Source organism: Tachysurus fulvidraco, chromosome 25, assembly GCF_022655615.1.
Source record: "Tachysurus fulvidraco isolate hzauxx_2018 chromosome 25, HZAU_PFXX_2.0, whole genome shotgun sequence".
In the NCBI taxonomy this organism is placed as follows: Eukaryota; Metazoa; Chordata; class Actinopteri; order Siluriformes; family Bagridae; genus Tachysurus; species Tachysurus fulvidraco.
In genome coordinates this window covers 12376178-12397979 of record NC_062542.1, presented here as the reverse complement: position 1 = coordinate 12397979, position 21802 = coordinate 12376178, and the positions used below count along the sequence as shown (strand labels likewise).

Sequence of the window (21802 nt, the reverse complement as noted above, 5' to 3'; positions counted from 1 at the left end):
AACTCAGATGTTTCTAGAAGCTTTTTATAAGTTTTGGCTTTAACCAGACACGTGATTAATTTTGTTGTTAATATCAGATAGTAATAATATTCAGCAATGAAGATGATGTCATTTTAATTCCTTCTATATATAAAATATATTTGCCCCCTTTTAAGACAATTTCCATATTTTATTTTTAATCTAGATTGTAAATGGACATAATCAGGGTTATTATTGCTTTATTTATTAATATGCCGGTTTTCAATTCACCCTCTTTACTGTGTAGTTTCTATCTGTAAATTAGTTTCCTTTTTATTTTCACCCTGGAGACCCAGAAGGATCAGGGACAAGATTCTGTCCCAAAAATCTGTAAAAGATCAATGTTTGTCTGTAAAAAATGTAGATACCAAAGTTTGAATATCACATCTAGCACTGATAAAACAACACAACACTATACTACACACAACACAGTCACAATAACACAGCACTAAACTACACACAAGACAGTCACAATAACACAGCATTATACTACACACAATACAGTTACAATAACACGGCACTAAACTACACACAACACAGTCACAATAACACAGCATTATACTACACACAACACAGTCACAATAACACAGCACTAAACTACACACAACACAGTCACAATAACACAACATTATACTACACACAACACAGTCACAATAACACAGCACTATACTACACACAACACAGTCACGATAACACAACATTATACTACACACAACACAGTGACAACAACACCGCACCAAACTACACACAACACAGTGACAATAACACAGCACTAAACTACACACAACACAGTCACAATAACACAGCACTAAACTACACACAACACAGTCACAATAACACAGCACTAAACTACGCACAACAGTCACAATAACACAGCACTAAACTACACACAACACAGTCACAATAACACAGCACTATACTACACACAACACAGTCACAATAACACAACATTAAACTACACACAACACAGTCACAATAACACAGCACTAAACTACACACAACACAGTCACAACAACACTAAACTACACACAACACTAAACTACACACAACACAGTCACAACAACACTAAACTACACACAACACTAAACTACACACAACACAGTCACAACAACACTAAACTACACACAACATTAAACTACACACAACACAGTCACAACAACACTAAACTACACACAACACAGTCACAACAACACTAAACTACACACAACATTAAACTACACACAACACAGTCACAACAACACTAAACTACACACAACACTAAACTACAGACAACACAGTCTCAACAACAGTAAACTAGACACAACATTATACTACACACAACACAGTCACAATAACACAGCACTAAACTACACACAACACTATACTACACACAACACAGTCACAATAACACTAAACTACACACAACACAGTCACAATAACACAGCACTGAACTACACACAACACCTAACTATACACAACACAGTCACAACAACACTGAACTACACACAACACAGTCACAATAACACAGCACTAAACTACACACAACACAATCACAATAACACAACATTATACTACACACAACACAGTCACAATAACACAACATTATACTACACACAACACAGTCTCAATAACACTAAACTACACACAACACTAAACTCCACACAACACAGTCACAACAAAACTAAACTACACACAACATTAAACTACACACAACAGTCACAACAACACTAAACTACACACAACACTAAACTACACACAACACAGTATCAACAACACTAAACTACACACAACATTAAACTACACACAACACAGTCTCAACAACACTAAACTACACACAACATTATACTACACACAACACAGTCTCAACAACACTAAACTACACACAACACCTAACTACACACAACACATTCACAACAACACTAAACTACACACAACACAGTCACAATTACACAGCACAAAACTACACACAACACAATCACAATAAAACAGTCACGACAACACTAAACTACACACAGCACTAAACTACACACAGCACAGAAGAGACAGCATAAACTGCAGAACAGACCACACAGTGAACTACAAACAGCACCCAGCCTGAGACTCTATACAAACGTGTAGTATGTTTGTGTAGTGTATAGAAACACCGTACACTGTCTTTTTCTCCCTGTTAGTAAGAATACATGACGCCAGAGTGTGTTGAGTCGGCCGTATGGGAGTTTTGCAGTCGTTTGTTAATTGCACTTCGTTAAGCACCTGATCTCCTGACTAAGTTAACAGCTTCAGGAAAATCCATAATGCTGTCAGAGCGATTCAGACTCTCAGAAGTCGATGCTCAATAAGAGCTTAGTGTGATTCAGCCCTGGGGCGTCGCCAGACCCGATTCACGAACACACCGATTCTAGCGCAAAGCCGGAACGGAAAAAACATCACTCTGGAAGATCATCTGTCTTTCTGTTTGTAGTGTCAGCTGGAAATGACGGTGACCTCATCATCATCATCATCATCATCATCAAAGGTGCTGTGTGATTACATCAACAAAATGTTATCATTTCTTTATTAACAAGTGTAAGAATTCTTCTCCAGAGTGCAGATTGTTTGCAGGTATTAATATAAAGCACATTTCCATTGTTCTGGAAGGTTCTGTTCCTCTTCCTCTTTCCACCAGGAGAAAGGTCGACGGATGTCCTTGCTTTAAACCAAGGACGTGTTTGCGTGCTGTTGCAGCCAAACAACTGAGAAACCCCAATATTGACCTACATTTGCGTTTTGACATTATTTCTCTTGCTATTTTTGTAGCGTCCCTGTGTGCAAGTGCAGCTCCTGCCTCATTTTTGACATTTTAACTAATGTTTCTCGCTAAAGGTTAGTGTGCCCTACATGCTCCCTAGAGACGGTGGGTTTTTTTTTTTTTTAGCTGTTGGGGTATGTGTGTGCAGATAAACAATTTGTTACAGTGCAAAAAACTACTTAGCATTTAAATGAAGTGGCTCTGGAGTGTGGAGAAGACAAACACACAAAATGCATGGATGTTCGTTTGGGTGCACGGAATTTAGGCCTCTTGTGTTTGATAGCAGAGACCCGGACTTTTCAATGACAACAGGACACGTGTGCGTGAGGGTGTGTGTGTGCATGTGTGGTCCACAGAGAGGTGTGCAGAAAAGCCTTCTTTCTTTGCTTACCCTTTGCATTTTCTTTCTTTCTTTCTTTCTTTCTTTCTTTCTTTCTTTCTTTCTTTCTTGCTTTCTTGCTTTCTTGCTTTCTTGCTTTCTTTCTTGCTTTCTTTCTTGCTTTCTTTCTTGCTTTAACTTTATGTTTATTGCCATTCTTTTCCCAGTTTCTTTCCTTCCCTCATTGATTTGCATTTCTCTCTCTCTCTCTCTCTCTCTCTCTCTCTCTCTCTCTCTCTCTCTCTCTCTCTCTCTTTCTCTCTCTCTATACAGTATTAGTGATATTGTCTGTGTTATGAATGTCACTAAATGAGGTTCTCACTATCTGTATTGTGTGTTTAAGTTATTTTGCTCGTTTTTTTTAGTCCACTCTAGAATCTTTTGTCATTTCTAAGTGTATTTCAGAGACACAGTCCATCCTGTCTCGCTCGCTTCTTTATTAAACATGGACTGTATCTCTGATCACACACTAATATATCAAACACTGCTTACTGAAAAGGCCTCGGTTTGTAGTGCAATATTTAATTATAAATCAGGACCTTGAAAAACAGCAGAAATGCACTCATACACACACACACACACACACACATACACACACACAGGAGCTCGGCAACACAAAGCAACAGAAATACAGGCGCTTCATTAAAGTGACGGACAAAACCAATGTTTACATGTCAAAGGAAGAGCTTTTGATAAGAGCAGATCTGAAGCTGATTGAACATTAAAGGCACTCAGAGCTTCTGCAGGACACTCAGAGCTTCTGCAGGACACTCAGAGCTTCTGCAGGACACCCAGAGCTTCTGCAGGTCACTCAGAGCTTCTGCAGGTCACTCAGAGCTTCTGCGGGTCACTCAGAGCTTCTGCAGGTCACTCAACATTTCTGCAGGTCACTCAACATTTCTACAGGTCACTCAGAGCTTCTGCAGGTCACTCAACATTTCTACAGGTCACTCAGAGCTTCTGCAGGTCAATCAACATTTCTACAGGTCACTCAGAGCTTCTGCAGGTCACTCAGAGCTTCTGCAGGTCACTCAGAGCTTCTGCAGGTCACTCAACATTTCTACAGGTCACTCAGAGCTTCTGCAGGTCACTCAGAGCTTCTGCAGATCACTCAGAGCTTCTGCAGGTCACTCAACATTTCTACAGGTCACTCAGTGCTTCTGCAGGTCACTCAGAGCTTCTGCAGATCACTCAGAGCTTCTGCAGGTCACTCAACATTTCTACAGGTCACTCAGTGCTTCTGCAGGTCACTCAGAGCTTCTGCAGATCACTCAGAGCTTCTGCAGGTCACTCAACATTTCTACAGGTCACTCAGAGCTTCTGCAGGTCACTCAGAGCTTCTGCAGGTCACTCAGAGCTTCTGCAGGTCACTCAACATTTCTACAGGTCACTCAGAGCTTCTGCAGGTCACTCAGAGCTTCTGCAGATCACTCAGAGCTTCTGCAGGTCACTCAACATTTCTGCAGGTCACTCAGAGCTTCTGCAGGTCACTCAGAGCTTCTGCAGATCACTCAGAGCTTCTGCAGGTCACTCAACATTTCTGCAGGTCACTCAGAGCTTCTGCAGGTCACTCAACATTTCTGCAGGTCACTCAGAGCTTCTGCAGGTCACTCAACATTTCTGCAGACCACTTAGAGCTTCTGCAGACCACTCAGAGCTTCTGCAGGTCACAGCTCCGCGTTTCTGATGAAAGAAAGACTCAGCTGCTGCTGATACACAGGATTTGTGAAAACACATTTATTGTCTGCTTCTTCATTCTGATATTGTTTTCTTTTTGTGAACGTTATGTTCATTCAGTGTGTGAAATGAATCCTGCATTCCGGCTCTTCACATGATCCTCGTTCAGCTTGTTACTACACAAGTCTACACTGTTCATCTGTCCCAGTCAACTGAGCTCCTCATTCAGACTCCTCTTCTTTATTTATGATTCACCGCATGGCCAGAAATATGTGGACACCTCACCTTCCTTCATCCCTTCCTTCCTTCATTTCATTTCTGTCCAACACCCTTTGCTTTTTTCCAGTTTCCTTCTGCTTTCTTTCTTTCATTCTTTTTTTCTAACTTTTCTCTGTGCTAAATGTTCTTTTTTTCCCTTTTTATTTAGGTTCCTCCTTTTCTGCTCTCTTCTATCTTATCTTTCTTAATTTTTTCCATAGACTTCCTTTCCTTCCTTCCTTCCTTCCTTCCTTCCTTCCTTCCTTCTTTCCTTCCTTCCTTCCTTTCGTCCTTCCTTCCTGCAGGTTTATATACACCGCAAAGATCCTGGGAAAGTAACATATGACCTTTTCACATTTTAGACTGGTGTGTGTGTGTGTGTGTGTGTGTGTGTGTGTGTTGTGCTCTACCAGTCACTAGCAAGCAGAGGTGAAGGTCATCTCATTAGCTCATCTCAGTCTCACACAGCAGGAGAAGGAAAGCAGGACAGAGCGAGCGAGGATGAGAAAAACAAGGGAAAAAAAGAGGAGAGGGAAATTTTTAGCATTTTCCAGGAAAGTCTCTGGCTGTGTGTGATTACAGCAGCACAGACACTTCAATATGTTTTGCAGTGCAATTAGTTTAATCACTGACCCAAGAACGTGTGCTATTCGGATTGCCTCCAGTGTGAAGAGAAACACTCAGACTTTCGGTCATGTCTATGTCACATCATCTTATATTATTAACCGTTCTCTTCATCATTCTGTACATTTCACTGGAACAAAGTCAAAAACTCAGTGGATTTTCCGCAGATCTGGGCCGAGATGCATGGTGTGACATCATCATTACACACATTCCTTCTTCGTTATTCCTTTCCTTCTTCTTTATGTTCCACTGAAACCTTCTCATGACACGTGTCTTCACTGCTGAGGGTTTAAAAGAAAAACCCAGTGCTTGCAATTTCACCCATTTCCAGACAAAATACATTTACAGTACAAAAACAGGAAAAACAAAACAAAACAAAAACCCAAAAGGTTTGTAGATCCCTTTTTGCACGTTCCAAACAAATGTCCTTTTGTTTAGAAATTTTGTTCGTTTGCTTGTTAATTGTACAGCCTAAGGATGGCTAAGCCAGGTTTTTATTTCACTGCACATTGTCTACTGTGTATAACTGTGTTATGTGTAAAATAACATATCGAATACTGAAATATAAACCTGTGATTTGTCTCAAAATCAGAAGTCATGTCACAAACAAAGAAACAAACAAAAATAGAATCAATACCTAATCGCAGGTTCAGCAGCAGTGTGGTTTAAAACCTTGGCAGTGATAATCACACATAAGCTCCAAATGCTTAAGTATTCCTTTAAACCCTGGATATCAGACTCGATTCCTGGAAGAGCGTCTCACTGCACGGTTCTGCTCTCGACCCCATTCACCACACACGAGTCAACTCATCAACTAATTCCCAAGATCTGCATGAGCTGACTTTGGTGTGTTTGAAGAAGTAAACACAAACCTGTGTAAGATGGCGGCAATCCAAGGCCTGACTTTGACGTGCCTGATTAGGGATTTTACGGAGAATCAAACAAACTACATGATATTCGGCTCGAGATTTTTCAAAATGACCAAAAATCTTCTGTGGATTACAGCCAAGACGCATCACGTGACAAAGATACGTCTAATACGTCAAACTTTCTCTCATGTCTATATCATATTGAATCATTTTTTTATTTATCAGTTGCTCCAGGATTTTGCTAGTTTTGAAGAAATAAAGACAATTTTTTTTTGATCAACATTTTCTTACTATTGTAAATGTACAGGGGCTTGGCTTAGTGGTTAGCACGTTCGTCTCATGCCTCCAGGGTTGGGGGTTCGATTCCCGCCTCAGCCTTCTGTGTGTGTGGAGTTTGCATGTTCTCCCAGTGCCTCGGGGGTTTCCTCCGTGTACTCCAGTTTCCTCCCCCGGTCCAAAGACATGCATGGTAGGTTGATTGGCATCTCTGGAAAATTGTCTGTAGTGTGTGAGTGAATGAGAGTGTGTGTGTGCCCTGCGATGGGTTGGCACTCCGTCCAGGGTGTATCCTTCCTCGATGCCTGAGATTCCTGTGACTTGAGAATAGTTCCAATAACTGGTAGAAAATGAATGAATGTATGTATGTAAATGTACAAATAGGTTTTTATTACAAAACCTATTTGTACATTTAAACATGAAGGTGTAGAATGAATCCAGTTCAAATTTCAGGATTGACTGCCTGGAAACAATATTTTAAAAATATATAACTCTAAGATTTCTTGATTAGAAATGGATTAGAAACGGAGTATTTGCAGCATACATCATGTAGAAGTGGTGTGTCTGTGGTGTGTGTTAGTAGTTTAATACACACCACACATTTTATTACTAGTGTTTAGGGGTTGCACGGCCGTTAATTTTTACTAGTTGGCTGGTCATCTTTTTCCATAGTTAAAGCAAAAGCTGATTCAGGGACTTCTGGGTGCAGTGGTAAAGCATTCACTTTATCATCAGGAGATTGCAAGTTTGAATCCAGATGATGCCACAGCCGCCTGTGGCCTGGAGTCAAGCAAACAAAATGCTCTGCTTACTGTGTAGGAGGAATAGCATAGTCTCTGTATCTCTCTGTTCTGTCAATAACAGTGACATGAGCCAATCAGGGGAACCATTGAGCTCGTGTATGTAGAAGAATGCAGACACTACAATGGTTTCTTTAGTGAAATAAACAAACAAATGTTAACATTGTTAAACAGTTATGTTTCTTGCAGGATTACATATTTTCCAGTTAAGGCAATATCAGGTTTATTACCAGTGCCACATGGGATATCGGTTAATATACCAGTGTCACATGGGATACCGGTTAATATACCAGTGTCACATGGGATACCGGTTAATATACCAGTGTCACATGGGATACCGGTTAATATACCAGTGTCACATGGGATACCGGTTAATATACCAGTGTCACATGGGATACCGGTTAATATACCAGTGTCACATGGGATACCGGTTAATATACCAGTGTCACATGGGATACCGGTTAATATACCAGTGTCACATGGGATACCGGTTAATATACCAGTGTCACATGGGATACCGGTTAATATACCAGTGTCACATGGGATACCGGTTAATATACCAGTGTCACATGGGATACCGGTTAATATACCAGTGCCACATGGGATACCGGTTAATATACCAGTGCCACATGGGATACCAGTTAATATACCAGTGTCACATGGGATACCGGTTAATATACCAGTGTCACATGGGATACAAGTTAATATACCAGTGTCACATGGGATACCGGTTAATATACCAGTGTCACATGGGATACCGGTTAATATACCAGTGCCACATGGGATACCAGTTAATATACCAGTGCCACATGGGATACAAGTTAATATACCAGTGCCACATGGGATACCAGTTAATATACCAGTGCCACATGGGATACCAGTTAAGATACCAGTGTCACATGGGATACCGGTTAAGATACCAGTGTCACATGGGATACCAGTTAAGATACCCATCAAAATAACAGTCCTTTGGGATTCGATTTTTAATAACAATGCCTCTTGTTCTTATACCAGTGTCGCATGGGATACCTGTCAAGATACCGTGTCACTTGGGATACCATTTCTAATAACAGTGCCGCTTTGTATCACATTGGATACCAGTTCTTATACCAGTGTTCCAAGAATACCAGTCAAGTTAACAGTGTTGATTGGGGCATCAGTTCTGATACCAGTGTTACATGGGATACTAGTAAAAGTTTTAGTGTCATTTGGGATACCAGTCCAGATAACAGTGTCACTTGCTATACCAATGTCCTTTGGAATACCAGTTCTGATACAAGTGTCTCTTGCGATACTAATTCTGATACTAGTGTCGCTAGTATGCCAGTACAGATACCAGTGTCACTTGAGATGCCAGTTCAAACATTATTGTCATTTGGGATACATAAGCTTAGTGTATATTATTTGGTCCATGGAAATCTAAGAAAGAGGTTCTACACATCAGCATTCGTGTACAATACAATCTGATAAAACAACAGAAAACATTACATCTGATGTGGTTGAGCCTGGTAAAAAAGCCTGGCACACAAAAAGGTAAGGGCAAGCGCAGAGCAGTGAAGGGAATGTGCAGAGAAATTATCAGGTGTGAGTGCAATTCAGTTTTGTGAGCACAGAGACCTGTCGGCTTCCGGGGTCTACACTTTGGAGCAATTGTGGAGATCATTGCTAACAGCAACCAATGCTCCAGGTGAAAGATTTAAATTTGAATACAGGAAGCAGAACGTCTTCATTCTTCTTTTCAAACTGTAAATGTTCCCCACTTTTTGACTGGGGCATTGATGATGGACAGTGTCACCATTTCAGAAGCTTTTCTTCCTGTCTTTAACAGCCTCTATGCAGCAGCATTGTGGCTTTTCAAGTGCATCTGTTTCACAGTGTGGTTCCCAGGACACTCTGCCTCTCTGCCTTCATTTTCTCTGGCCTTTTATCTTGTGCCGTTGTTGTAAATGGTCTCGCCTGTGATATCTGCACCAGTGCTTTCTCAGGCTTTAGACCGGGTCAGGAAGTCTTCTAAGTACAACCTCATTTCTCTCAGTCATCTCGGAAAATCTCCTCCAGGCTATCAAGCATCGTTCCCCTCATTGTGCGGATCCCCCCGGTGTGCAAGCCGTCTGACTGAAGAAGTCGTGTCAGCTCTCTGGCTGTGTGGATGATGCATGACAGGAATGCAGGATTTCAAGCGTGGTGATCTCACATTCGCTGAGAGCTTAGACCAGGTGTGACGGGATGTTTGTTTTATTGTTTTGGAGAGTACATATCTCTCGCTTATTTGGGGTGCTAAAGGCCAATATGTCTTTGTTGTATATCTGTTTATTGTTTCATTTATTTAGGAATTATGGATTTAATCCCAAAGTAAATGTGGAAGGATTTTCTTGTTTCTTTTTTTTTCCTTACATCTGTTTTTCATTTTTCTTTCTGTATCTCTCTCACGAAGTATACCGGTTCTAATATGACTTGTAATAGTAATAATATTATGACTTCGTATACCAGTTCTAATATGACCTGTACCACATGGGATACCAGTTCTTGTACCAGTACCACCTGGGATCCCAGTTCTTGTACCAGTACCACCTGGGATGCCAGTTCTAGTACCAGTACCACCTGGGATGCCAGTTCTAGTACCAGTACCACCTGGGATGCCAGTTCTAGTACCAGTACCACCTGGGATGCCAGTTCTAGTACCAGTACCACCTGGGATGCCAGTTCTAGTACCAGTACCACCTGGGATACCAGTTCTAGTACCAGTACCACATGGGATACCAGTTCTAGTACCAGTACCACCTGGAATACCAGGTTTTGTACCAGTGCCACCTGGGATACCAGTTCTAGTACCAGTGCCACCCAATAGAGTTCCAGAGTCATTTGGCATACCACTTCTGATATCAGTGTCACCTTAGAAACTAATTATGATACCAGTATCATTTGGGATACCAAAAAACAAACCCCACCCCTCCTATTTGTACCTCTAGTTATATCTATTTACAAGCCATTATCAGTTCATTCTCAACAATTCAGTTCTTCATATTCAGTTTCATCCCCAGTGTGCAGATTGCATCGTCTTCTTTGGGGCTTTACACTGAGCACCACCTGGATTCTGTTACAGTCAATAAAACGAGTTGTTAAGCTCATGCCCAGCAATCAGTAGTAAAGGAAGCTCTGCCATTGTTTTCAGAGAACAGTATCTCCTTCAGTACATGATATTTATCTTCAGTGAGAGATGGAGTAAGTATGCACAAGGATATCTGAGTTCTGTTTTAATATTTTAAAACATGGTGCGGCGAACATGATAACACGACCAACTGTCTTTTTCTGTCGTTTGCACGATTGTCCTTTCACGTGTAGCGAGCGCTCGTCAGAAACTTGCTGGAGAATTCGTTAATGTAGTGGCCATAAGGTGCTCACTGGCTTGAACCTTGTTCCCAATTTGACTGATCGTCAGCATTTTCTTTGTCACCGAAGCAAAATTTTGGTGGAATAATAACGGCAAATGATTCCGTCTTTCTTTTTGAGTGCAGTGCGTCTCATAATTAAATTAAAACGCACGCCTGTTCTCACAGATGGAGCTGCACACATCAGCGGCAGCCTGACTCAGCCACGTGACAGATACAGATTAAATACCTAGACTGACGATTAGTCAAAAATATTTTAATTACCAATGCATTTGAAGGATTATGCTGAACATGGACATTGTTTTCAAGCTAAATAAGTTACTAACGATCTGTCCAAATCTCTTCTGACTGATTTTATGATGTGATCTCGACTGTTCCTATCATCTCTCGGGGGGAGAGGGTAGGTATACAGCAAGACTCTTTTCTGTTCTGGCACCGAGGTGGTCGAATGAACTTCCCCTAGATCAGGGGTCGGCAACCTTAAACACTCAAAGAGCCATTTGGACCCGTTTCGTACAGAATAAAAAAACACGGGGAGCCACAAAACCCTTTTGACATCTGACATGAAGATAACACCGCATATATCGTTTTTTAACTTTATAGAAAGTATAGAAAAAACTGTAGTGTGTTGCATTTATGAAATCAACGAACTGCTACCGAGTAAACGCAATTTTATTTCTGCAGGCAAACAAAAATATTTTGAACAGTTTGAACTAATTTTAAGAAAAAAGACGCTGGGTCGAAGGTTACTTTCAAATAAAATGTTCAATGTCTAATCGAGTCCTCTTCGTATTCTCGCCGCAAACCAAAACTGCGTCCGCTTCTGTGTGTCAGATTTCGCAAGTCGGCAGTTGTGACGCATATTTTGAGCGACAAACAAATTAAACACGGTTTATTTTAATGTTACAAGAGCAGCATGATCTTAGAATTTAGAATTACATTTTCAAAAAAAAAACTAACTAACTAAAAAAATTTAAATTAAAATATTTATTTTCCAAATCTACAGGGAGCCACAGCAAAGGGATGAAAGAGCCACTTGCGGCTCCGGAGCCACGGGTTGCCGGCCCCTGCCCTAGATGTCCAAACAGCTACTTAACTAAACTAGCACTTTTCTGGTTTATGTGTATATTATATGTAAAAACAAAACAACCTCTAAACAGAGTTTCCGGTTGATGGTATCCTAAATCTGTAACCTAGTGAACCAGTTTTTATGTATTCAGTGAGACTTAAAAGCACTATTGTACGTTGCTCCACATAAGGGTGTCTGCCGAATGTCGTAATTCTAAACGTAAATGTAAATATGCTTTTTTTTTTTTTTATAGAACATTTCCATTTTTGCTTTAACAGCATGACGTCAACAGATGCATGGAGTTTAAACATCAGCTGATATTATAGACCAACCACAAAACATGATATAGTAAAGAAGATGCCGTACACTGCGACCGTAGCGGTGTATATCATCTTCAGATTTTGCACAGTATTGTCGCTCTTGGCTCAGACTATTAATAAACCATCCTTTTAATAAACTGTCGTCTACGGTCTCATCACCAAGTCCATAAATCTAACAGTAACGACAGGAGAAAAAAGTTATCGCCATATTGAGACACACACATATACATGGGCTTTCTGTATTTGTCTTTCTTTTCGTATACAGTACATCATAAGATGTAATGAGATTTTGTCTCTTCACAGAACGATTAGATCCAAACCGCAGGACATACTTTAAGTAAGAAGTCAAAAATCGGTCACGGTGCTCCGGGACGCTACTTGTTTTCTGTAAATGAGCCAACACTCTGCAAAAATCCATCTAAATATTCATCCTTCGAGGAATTAATATTGTTTTAGTAGTCTTCTTATCCTGTAGGTTGTAGCTCTTGTTAGTTAGTAACACTTAACCTTTAGTGAAATATAAGACACATGTGGAATATTTTCCTACACTGCACAATTACGCTGGATCTTCACACAGCTTTGTTCTTCTTAATTCACTACACCAGCTTGGTAAACAAATTAATCTAGCCAGCGGATCCGAATGGTGATGAAGAGCAGCGGAAAGCACGCACAATGCATCACGCAAATGAGTATCGGCTGTCAGCATTAGGAAATGGAGAATGCGTTTGAATATTAATCCTAAAAGGCACCGCACAGTCGGAGCGAGTTTCTTTTTCACAGACGCTTTACAGCCAATCGAAGCTGTTCACAAACCATTTTCCTGATTCATTGCCCTAAATAATCACACGACACCATTTATAATATCGACATCGTCACTGCGTGTTCCGGAGTTGTCATAATCTCCGGATTTTTGACTTTTTTTTTAAATCAGATATCAAGAGCAGTCCTTCTAATATGATCTTGTTTCCATAGTAACGACTAATACACCAGGACTATGTCTGCATAATTTAAGCTTTTTTTTTTTTTTTTTTTTTTAAAGGTGATATTTAAGAAAGGATACAAAGCATACAAATCGTGCATGTTAACGAACATAAATTCAAAAGGGTTAAAAGCGACGACCTGTCGCTCTTCACAGGCCAATTACTGTAGTACGAGATGTTTATAACACTTTACGGCATGCCGTTATTGGAAAATAATCAGCCTGCTTAATGCACAATACACCAATCCATCATTAATTATTTTCCTATAACAGCGTGTCACGTATGTTCTTTACTTCCTAACACACTGAAGTCACCGATAAGCCTGAATTCAGAACGGTATAATAATCGGATAATTAAGAAACGCAAAGATGGTCTCGTGTTAAATAAATAAAAATAAAAAAAGTAGCAGGATTCTACACATTCTCATAAATTCCATGCATTCTTCCTAAAACAAGCACAAAATCCTAGCAGTCTCAGCGTTTCTAGATATAGCCCCATACTGTCCGGAACCAAACTGCACGGTTGTAAGGCTAAAAATAGCACCTCTCCGGTACTCTAGCCCCAGGAAGGTGGGAGATATATGCGCTCTGTATGCAGTTGACATGTACCATGAAACAGCGTTGAATTATAAATTAAGGTTGTTTCTCTTTATGTTCTGTGTATTTATCCATTTTGAACAGCAATATTTTATGATGCATTTTTAAACCTAGTGTCCATAAAAGTTCAACCATTTATTTCTGAGGACTGGAATGAAGACAGGGTTTTATGGATCACTAGACAGGAGTAAAAAAAAAAAAAAGCTGTTTGAAATATTTTCAGTATGGAAGCAGGACAAAGTATAAAATCAGGCAGGTTCTGATTAATCGCTTAGGATAATGTGAAAAATGTGGGGGGAAAAAGCTTTCTGACTTTAACCATGGCAAGGTGGTTGGGATGGTTTGAGTATTTTAGATGCTGCTGATCTCCTGAGATTTTCACACTTGACGGTCTCTAGAGTTTAAAAAGCATGGTAAGAGAGGATTCTGTGGGCGGAAACGTATTTTTTCGGTGAAAGAGGAAGACGTTCTGATTGGTTGGAGCAGCCTGGAATGTTACAGTAACTCATATATATAATCACTCTTTCCATTTAGCAGATGCCCTTATCCAGAGCGACTTCAATTCTTATCTCATTTTTATACAACTGAGTAATTGAGGGTTAAGGGCCTTGCTTAGGGGCCCAGCAGTGGCAGCTTGGTGGACGTGGGAATCGAACTCACAACCTTCTGATTGGTAGCCCAACACCTCAACCACTAGGCTACCAGAAAAGCATCTCAGCATGCACAAATCATCAAACCTCGCTTCATGTTCTTGCCGGGAGTGAAACTAAACATGGTCCTTCTGCTGTTTAAAGCTCATCCAGATAACGGTTCGATGTTTTTTTTTGTTTGTTTTCTGAAATATTCACAGTTCATCAGTTTATTTAAGTTCTTTTGTCCTTCCGTTCTCCTCTGTTCTTTATCATCAGCAAGGTGTTTCACATTACAAACCGTCCACTCACAGGATGGTTTTTTTTTTGTTTTTTGTTTTTTTCACACCATTCTGTATAATCTCTAGAGACAGCTGTGTGTGAAAATCCAAGGATTATCTGAAATGCCCAAAACCAGCCCTTCTTGCACCATCAACCACATCATGTTTAAAGTCACACCGTTTCTTCATTCTCATGTACGAACCCTTACCTTCAGCTCTTCATCTGGATCTGAACGGACAACTGCACGAACGTTTGTATTTGATATCAGATTGCTTTGTAATCAACGATCGGAGGCATACAGTATCTATCCCTCTATCCTGGGCAAAGTATTGTTTTTGTATTTCTTCTATTTATATATGAGGCAGAGAGAGAAGGAATGCAAAATGAATTGGAGTGAACATGGCTCTCATCCAACTAGCCTGTTTTCCAGCATCCACTCTAATGCATCCTAAACTGCTTTAGTCCAAACCACTGCCAGTTTTTAACATATGACATTTTATTATGCGAATAAATCAGAGATGTTAAACAGATGTGAACGGTTCTGCTTTGACCTCATTAGTTAATTATGATGCTGTTGGATTATTGATTTGGCCCACAGAGTGTGGACAGAATGAAACACAGGACAGCAGAGGTGTGATGATATATCTCTATGACTATATACCACGATAAGGAAAAAAAAATTGTCGTTGTCGAATTTATCGTCATTGAAAAACCCAGATCTGTAAGATGATCATGTGGAATCTTGGAAATCATGATATAGAGTTACGTGTATCTGTCCTTTTTGTTTTAACAAGATTCGTTTGAGTCGTGTGTGTGTGTGTGTGTGTGTGTGTGTGTGTGTGTGTGTGTGTGTGTGTGTGTGTGTGTGTGTCTTTCACAGACACAATCTGTTGTAAATTGACCTTGAAGTGACATCAGAGTGCTTGATCTGTGAAAATCCCCAGACCCGCTATGGGGAATTTGGAGTTGAAGAGTCTCTTTAATCAATATGTGAGAAATAAAAAAAAAAGAAAGAAAAAGAAAGAAAAAAAAAAAAAGGATGAACTGTGATTGAGACATCGCAGTGCAGAAGTCGAATCGATAAACAGGATTAAACTCGCACAGCATTTAGATTTTTTTTCACTAACAATAGTCCTTCTAATTCGTTAGCATTTGTTGTGTAAGCATTTCTTTCTTTCTTTCTTTCTTTCTTTTTTTTAATTCACTTTAATGATTCCTCATAAAACAGCCATAAAAGACTGTGTGCTCTTCTCAGAGACGCCAATCCCATAATTTTGGACGTTTTCACCAGACGTGAGTCCCATTTAAAAATAGTCAAGTACGGATAAAACAAAAGGGGGTAAAAAAAAAACAACTAATAAATTCAGACCCCTAGGAGACACAGAGTTATTAGTTTATGAAGATATTTACAATTCATTGCAAGCAATTATTCTGGCTCTGACAAAAGAAGAGTTGTGATGCATGCAGACATAAAAGTAAATTTTGCCCTCTGTAATTATGTTCTTTTTTTGACAGATCTTCAGACGATGTTGGCTGGTGTTCAAAAAAGCGTCGAGTAAAGGGCCGCGTCGATTAGAAAAATATCCCGATGAAAAAGCTGCCTACTTTCGAAGTTTTCATAAGGTAAGACGTCGTATCGTACGTCTCGCTGTTGAGACTTTTTACACTTCCTTCTGTTCCTTAATGAGGCAATTATTTATTTTTCCTTATTGCAGATATGGCAGAGCTTATTGTTTAGTACATAATACTGTTTATTATTCCATTAAGAAAGATTTGCATACATGAAAATAGTTACATGGTTAGTTTCTGCTTATGCGCTTTAAAGCCCTCGCAATTAAGGTTCATAATTAATAGGTGATAAACACGCAGCGCGCTTTGGAACGATGCTGCTGCTCTTTCTTGACCTACTGAGCAGTGCCTCTGAAAAGGATGGACTACTGACCAGAGTCACAGCTCAGGGAATCTTTATCAACCATCAGTGGACAAAAACACACTGGCTTTCTCTATCAGATGAAAATGTCCGTCCAGCTGTTTATCTGTTTATCTTTCTGTGTCCTGCTTCTTTTTAGTATACCATCAAATAATCTGTCTGTCCATTTGCTTATGCATCTGTAAATGTGTCTGTCTGTCCATCCATCAAGCCAGATATCTACTCAACTATAAACCTGTCTGTCAATCTTTCCATTCATCCATCCATCCATCTATCCATCCTCTGTCTGTAATGCAACATTATTTTCCTCTATCCATCCATCTATCCATCTTCCATTCATCCATCCATCCATCTATCCATTCTCTGTCTGTAAAGCAACATTCCTTTCCATCTTCCATCCATTTATCCATCCATCTATCCATCTTCCATCCATCCATCCATCCATCCATCCATCTATCTATCCATCCTCTGTCTGTAATGCATTATTTTCCTCCATCCATCCATCCATCCATCCATCCATCCATCCATCATTCCATCTTCCATCCATCCATCCATCCATCCATCCATGCATCAGTTCTCTGTCTGTAATGCATTATTTTCCTCCATCCATCCATCCATCCATCCATCCATCCATCCATCCATCTATCTATCCATCTATCTATCCATCCTCTGTCTGTAAAGCAACATACCTTTCCATCTTCCATCCATTTATCCATCCACCTATCCATCTTCCATCCATCCATCCATCCATCCATCCATCCATCCATCCATCTATCCATCCATCCTCTGTCTGTAAAGCAACATACCTTTCCATCTTCCATCCATTTATCCATCCACCTATCCATCCATCCATCCATCCATCCATCCATCCATCCATCCATCCATCTATCCATCCATCCTCTGTCTGTAAAGCAACATACCTTTCCATCTTCCATCCATTTATCCATCCATCCATCCATCCATCCATCCATCTATCTATCCATCCTCTGTCTGTAAAGCAACATACCTTTCCATCTTCCATCCATTTATCCATCCACCTATCCATCTTCCATCCATCCATCCATCCATCCATCCATCCATCTATCCATCCATCCTCTGTCTGTAAAGCAACATACCTTTCCATCTTCCATCCATTTATCCATCCACCTATCCATCCATCCATCCATCCATCCATCCATCTATCCATCCATCCTCTGTCTGTAAAGCAACATACCTTTCCATCTTCCATCCATTTATCCATCCACCTATCCATCTTCCATCCATCCATCCATCCATCCATCCATCCATCCATCCATCCATCTATCTATCCATCCTCTGTCTGTAAAGCAACATACCTTTCCATCTTCCATCCATTTATCCATTCATCTATCCATCTATCCACCCACCCATTCTCTGTAGTGCAGCCTCCTGAATTATGGTACACTGCTTTCGGAGAGAATAAAGGGCCTTTATTCTTCGGAGAAACTTCTATTTTAATTTTTGATCAGTAAAAGCTTTTTAATCAAGACTCTGCAAAAAAAAAGTTTGGCCTTAAAATCTCCTAAAATAGAGCAGGTGATGAATGTGTTACATAATCCATGCAGAGTTAGTCAAAAACAAGGACTTGGAAAGCTAATTCAATAATGATTCCCACTTGAGAGAACCAGTAATGTAATGAATAAGACTCTGGTGAGACTTTCGAGCCTCTCGTGTGGGTGTGTAACTTATAAACACGACATTTCCACAATGTAATTTCATTTGATTTTTTTCTTCATCGCACTAGAATGGCTCCTCCTGGAGGCATTATATCAAGCTGCAGGCTGTATAACTGGAAATGACCTTCCTTTTTATCGAGGAAAATGAAAAGAATATTCAGGAAAAAAGAAAAAGGCTGAATAGTCTTACGCTTAATAAAAAGTTAGCTTGGAGGGGGAAATGGAAGTCGGTTCTAGAACAGCTCAAGCAGCATCTTCGTGGCTATTGTTTTTGATGTTGATGTCTAAAAATGCTTAATATTAAATAATAGAACAAAACAAGCACAAGATGTTGCAGATATACAACTACAAACCCCCACTAGCAGCTTTGAAGCCTTTATGAAGACAGGGAGAAAATGAAAACAGAAAAGAAAAGAAACACATTTAGCAACAGAACGAAAATTTGAAGAGGATCCACTTCCTGGTGAGCTGGGATTCACTAGGTGATGAATGCGGGGATGAACAAGAGAAGAGCAATCGCAGATGTAATCAATAGAACATGATGGATCAGCAGTACACAACAGAGGAGGAAGGAAGTCCAAATCCGTGAAGGATTCACAGTCTGTCAGTGAGATTAGACTACAAGTCCATGACAGATCCTCAGTTGCTAGTAACAGTGATGTAGATAACAATAGCCCAGTATTTTTCTCCTTTAGGTTTAATTAAACTGCAAAACCACATCTGCAGGGGTGATTCGTCACTGCAGAAGTTTGTTTAGATATTTTTCACGCAGTCAAGCTTTGAGGAAATACAGCGATCATGTTGAAAGGTCCCACCGAGAAAGTGCCTAACGAGACTGACACGGTTGCCTGAGGTAGTTTAACGACAAGCAAAACTCAGAGTGCACCAAAATGTCAAGTTACAACCATGATGGAGGTTTTTTTGTGGTGGTGGTGGTGGTGGGGGGGGGGGCAAGAAAACACATGCCCAGCGATTCTACAAGACTTCGCAAACTCATAGATCCAAGCCGAATACGTTTAAACACTTTATACCTTTATGCTCTGCTGAGAATGCAGCTGTGAGGGAAACGCATTCTGCAGAGAGAACACGTCAAACGGAAGACGTAGCAGCTTCATGAGGTGATTTGTTTTTTTACTTTATTTACTAGATGGATTCTCTATAGACTGCTCTTTAAATTCACCTGCTGTAAGTCTCAATGTCAGCAAAACTTTTTTGTTTGAAAACAGTGTCTACGTGAGTGGCGTGATCATACCGAGGAAAGAAAGGCGGAGGTCTGTCCGTCCATCCGTCCGTCCACCCACCTGTCCATCCGTTTGTTCATACATCTATCAATCAACCCACCTGTTAATCCATCTATCTATCCATTCACACATCCATCTCTCCACCCATCTCTCAATCCATCCATCTGTCCAACCATCCATCTATCCATCCATCCATCCACCTGTCCATCTGTCCACCTGTCTATCCATCTATTATGCAGAATCTTTATCTCAGATTTACTTGTAGTTTGATTACCGTGTAAAACTTGTCTGACAATCTGTCTATGTTTATTTCTAGTGTGTTTAAACTTACAAACCCAGAACAATCCATCCATCCATCCATTCATCCATCCATCCATCCTTACTCACATCCATTAATATTCCATCCATCCCTTCAAACTCCAATGATTCAAATTTTTACTTGCAGCATTAGTAATTATCATTACATTTTGTAAAATCTATCTATCTATCTATCTATCTATCTATCTATCTATCTATCTATCTATCTATCTATCTATCTATCTATCTATCTATCTATCTATCTATCTATCCATTCATTCAGTCACCTGTCAATCCATTCATCCATCCATCCATCTGGCCACATTATAAACACACAGGTTGACAAAAATGGGTTTAAATGGCTATTAAAGGGACTCATTGTAATTGTAATTAGGGTGTGTGCATAAACAGTCAGTGAGTTTCTCAGCTCACGTGGTGAGGCACTGACTTGGCTGGATACTGCACCTTGAGGAAGACAAAATAACTGATAATGGACCTGCATAATAAGATAGCTGAACTTTATAAAGCTGGAAAAGGACATAAAAAGATCTAAACACTTGAAAATGCCGGTCAGTACTGTTCAAACTCTGATAAAAAGGTGGAAAATAAGAGGTTCTGTTGATATTAAACCACGGTCAAGTAGTCCAAGAAAGAGTTCACCCACTACTTCCAGAAAAATTTTTCATGACACAAAGAAAAACCCATAAACAACTTCGAGAAAAATACAGGCTTCTCTGGGAAAAAGTGCTGTTGTAAAAAGGAGGTACTTGAGCACAACTGACCTGCATGGTTGAGTTGCCAGGAGAAAGCCGTTGCTGTGGCCATGCCACAAAAAGGCTCGCCTTCAGTACGCCAGACAGCACCAAGACAAGCCTCACAGCTTCTGGAGCAGTCATGTGGAGTGATGAGACCAAAAGTGAACTTTATAGTCACAACCATAACTGCTATGTTTGGAGAGGAGTCAACAAGGCCAATGGTGAAAAGTACACCATCAGTACACCAGGTGTAAAGCTTGGTGCTGGATTTTTTATGTTTTTGGGGCTGTGTGAGCTCCAGTGGCACAGGGAAGTTAGTAAAAATCGATGGCAAGATGAATGAAGCATGTTATCAGAAAATACTGGCAGGCAAGTCTGACCTTCCAATGGCTACAGCAGAAAAAGCTAAAGGTTCTGGAGTGACCATCACAGTCTCCTGGCCTCAATATCATTGTGCCACTTTGGGGAGATCTCAATTGTGTGGTCTGCAAGACAACCAAAGAATTGACAGGAACTGGATGCATTTTGCCAAGAAGAACTGGCAGCTATACTACCTGAGAGAATTAAGGACCTCGTCAATTATTACGAAAGATGGGAAATACACGATATTAAGAACTAAAGGTATGCAAACTATTGAACATGCATTATTTCCTTATTTTCTTTCTTGTTATGATGTTTGATTTTGCCATTCTGTCCTGCCTTACATACAGTACTAACTTGAGACCTATCAGAAATAAAATAAATTAAATTTTGCCTTCTCACTCATGTGTTCTTTAAAAAACGGTATACATCTTGCAAATTCTCCCAAGGTATGCAAACTCTTGAACACAACTGTGTGTGTAATATATATGTATAATTAATTATATATTTCTGCTTCTATGGCATTTAGAGATATGCTAACATCTCCGAAAATGCCATACTGTAGTGGCAGATAAAATATCATTCGGCACTA

The 21802-nt window shown here is 40.0% G+C and overlaps 1 protein-coding gene across 1 annotated transcript in view; it reads left to right on the top strand.

Moving 5' to 3' along the window:
- Window positions 1–21802, top strand: part of dok6 (docking protein 6) — a 60088-nt gene that overhangs the window by 7136 nt on the left and 31150 nt on the right. The window contains exon 2 of the mRNA XM_027174048.2: window positions 16449–16556. Within this exon, the coding sequence (XP_027029849.1) occupies window positions 16449–16556 (108 nt within the window). The remainder of the gene's footprint in view (window positions 1–16448; window positions 16557–21802) is intronic.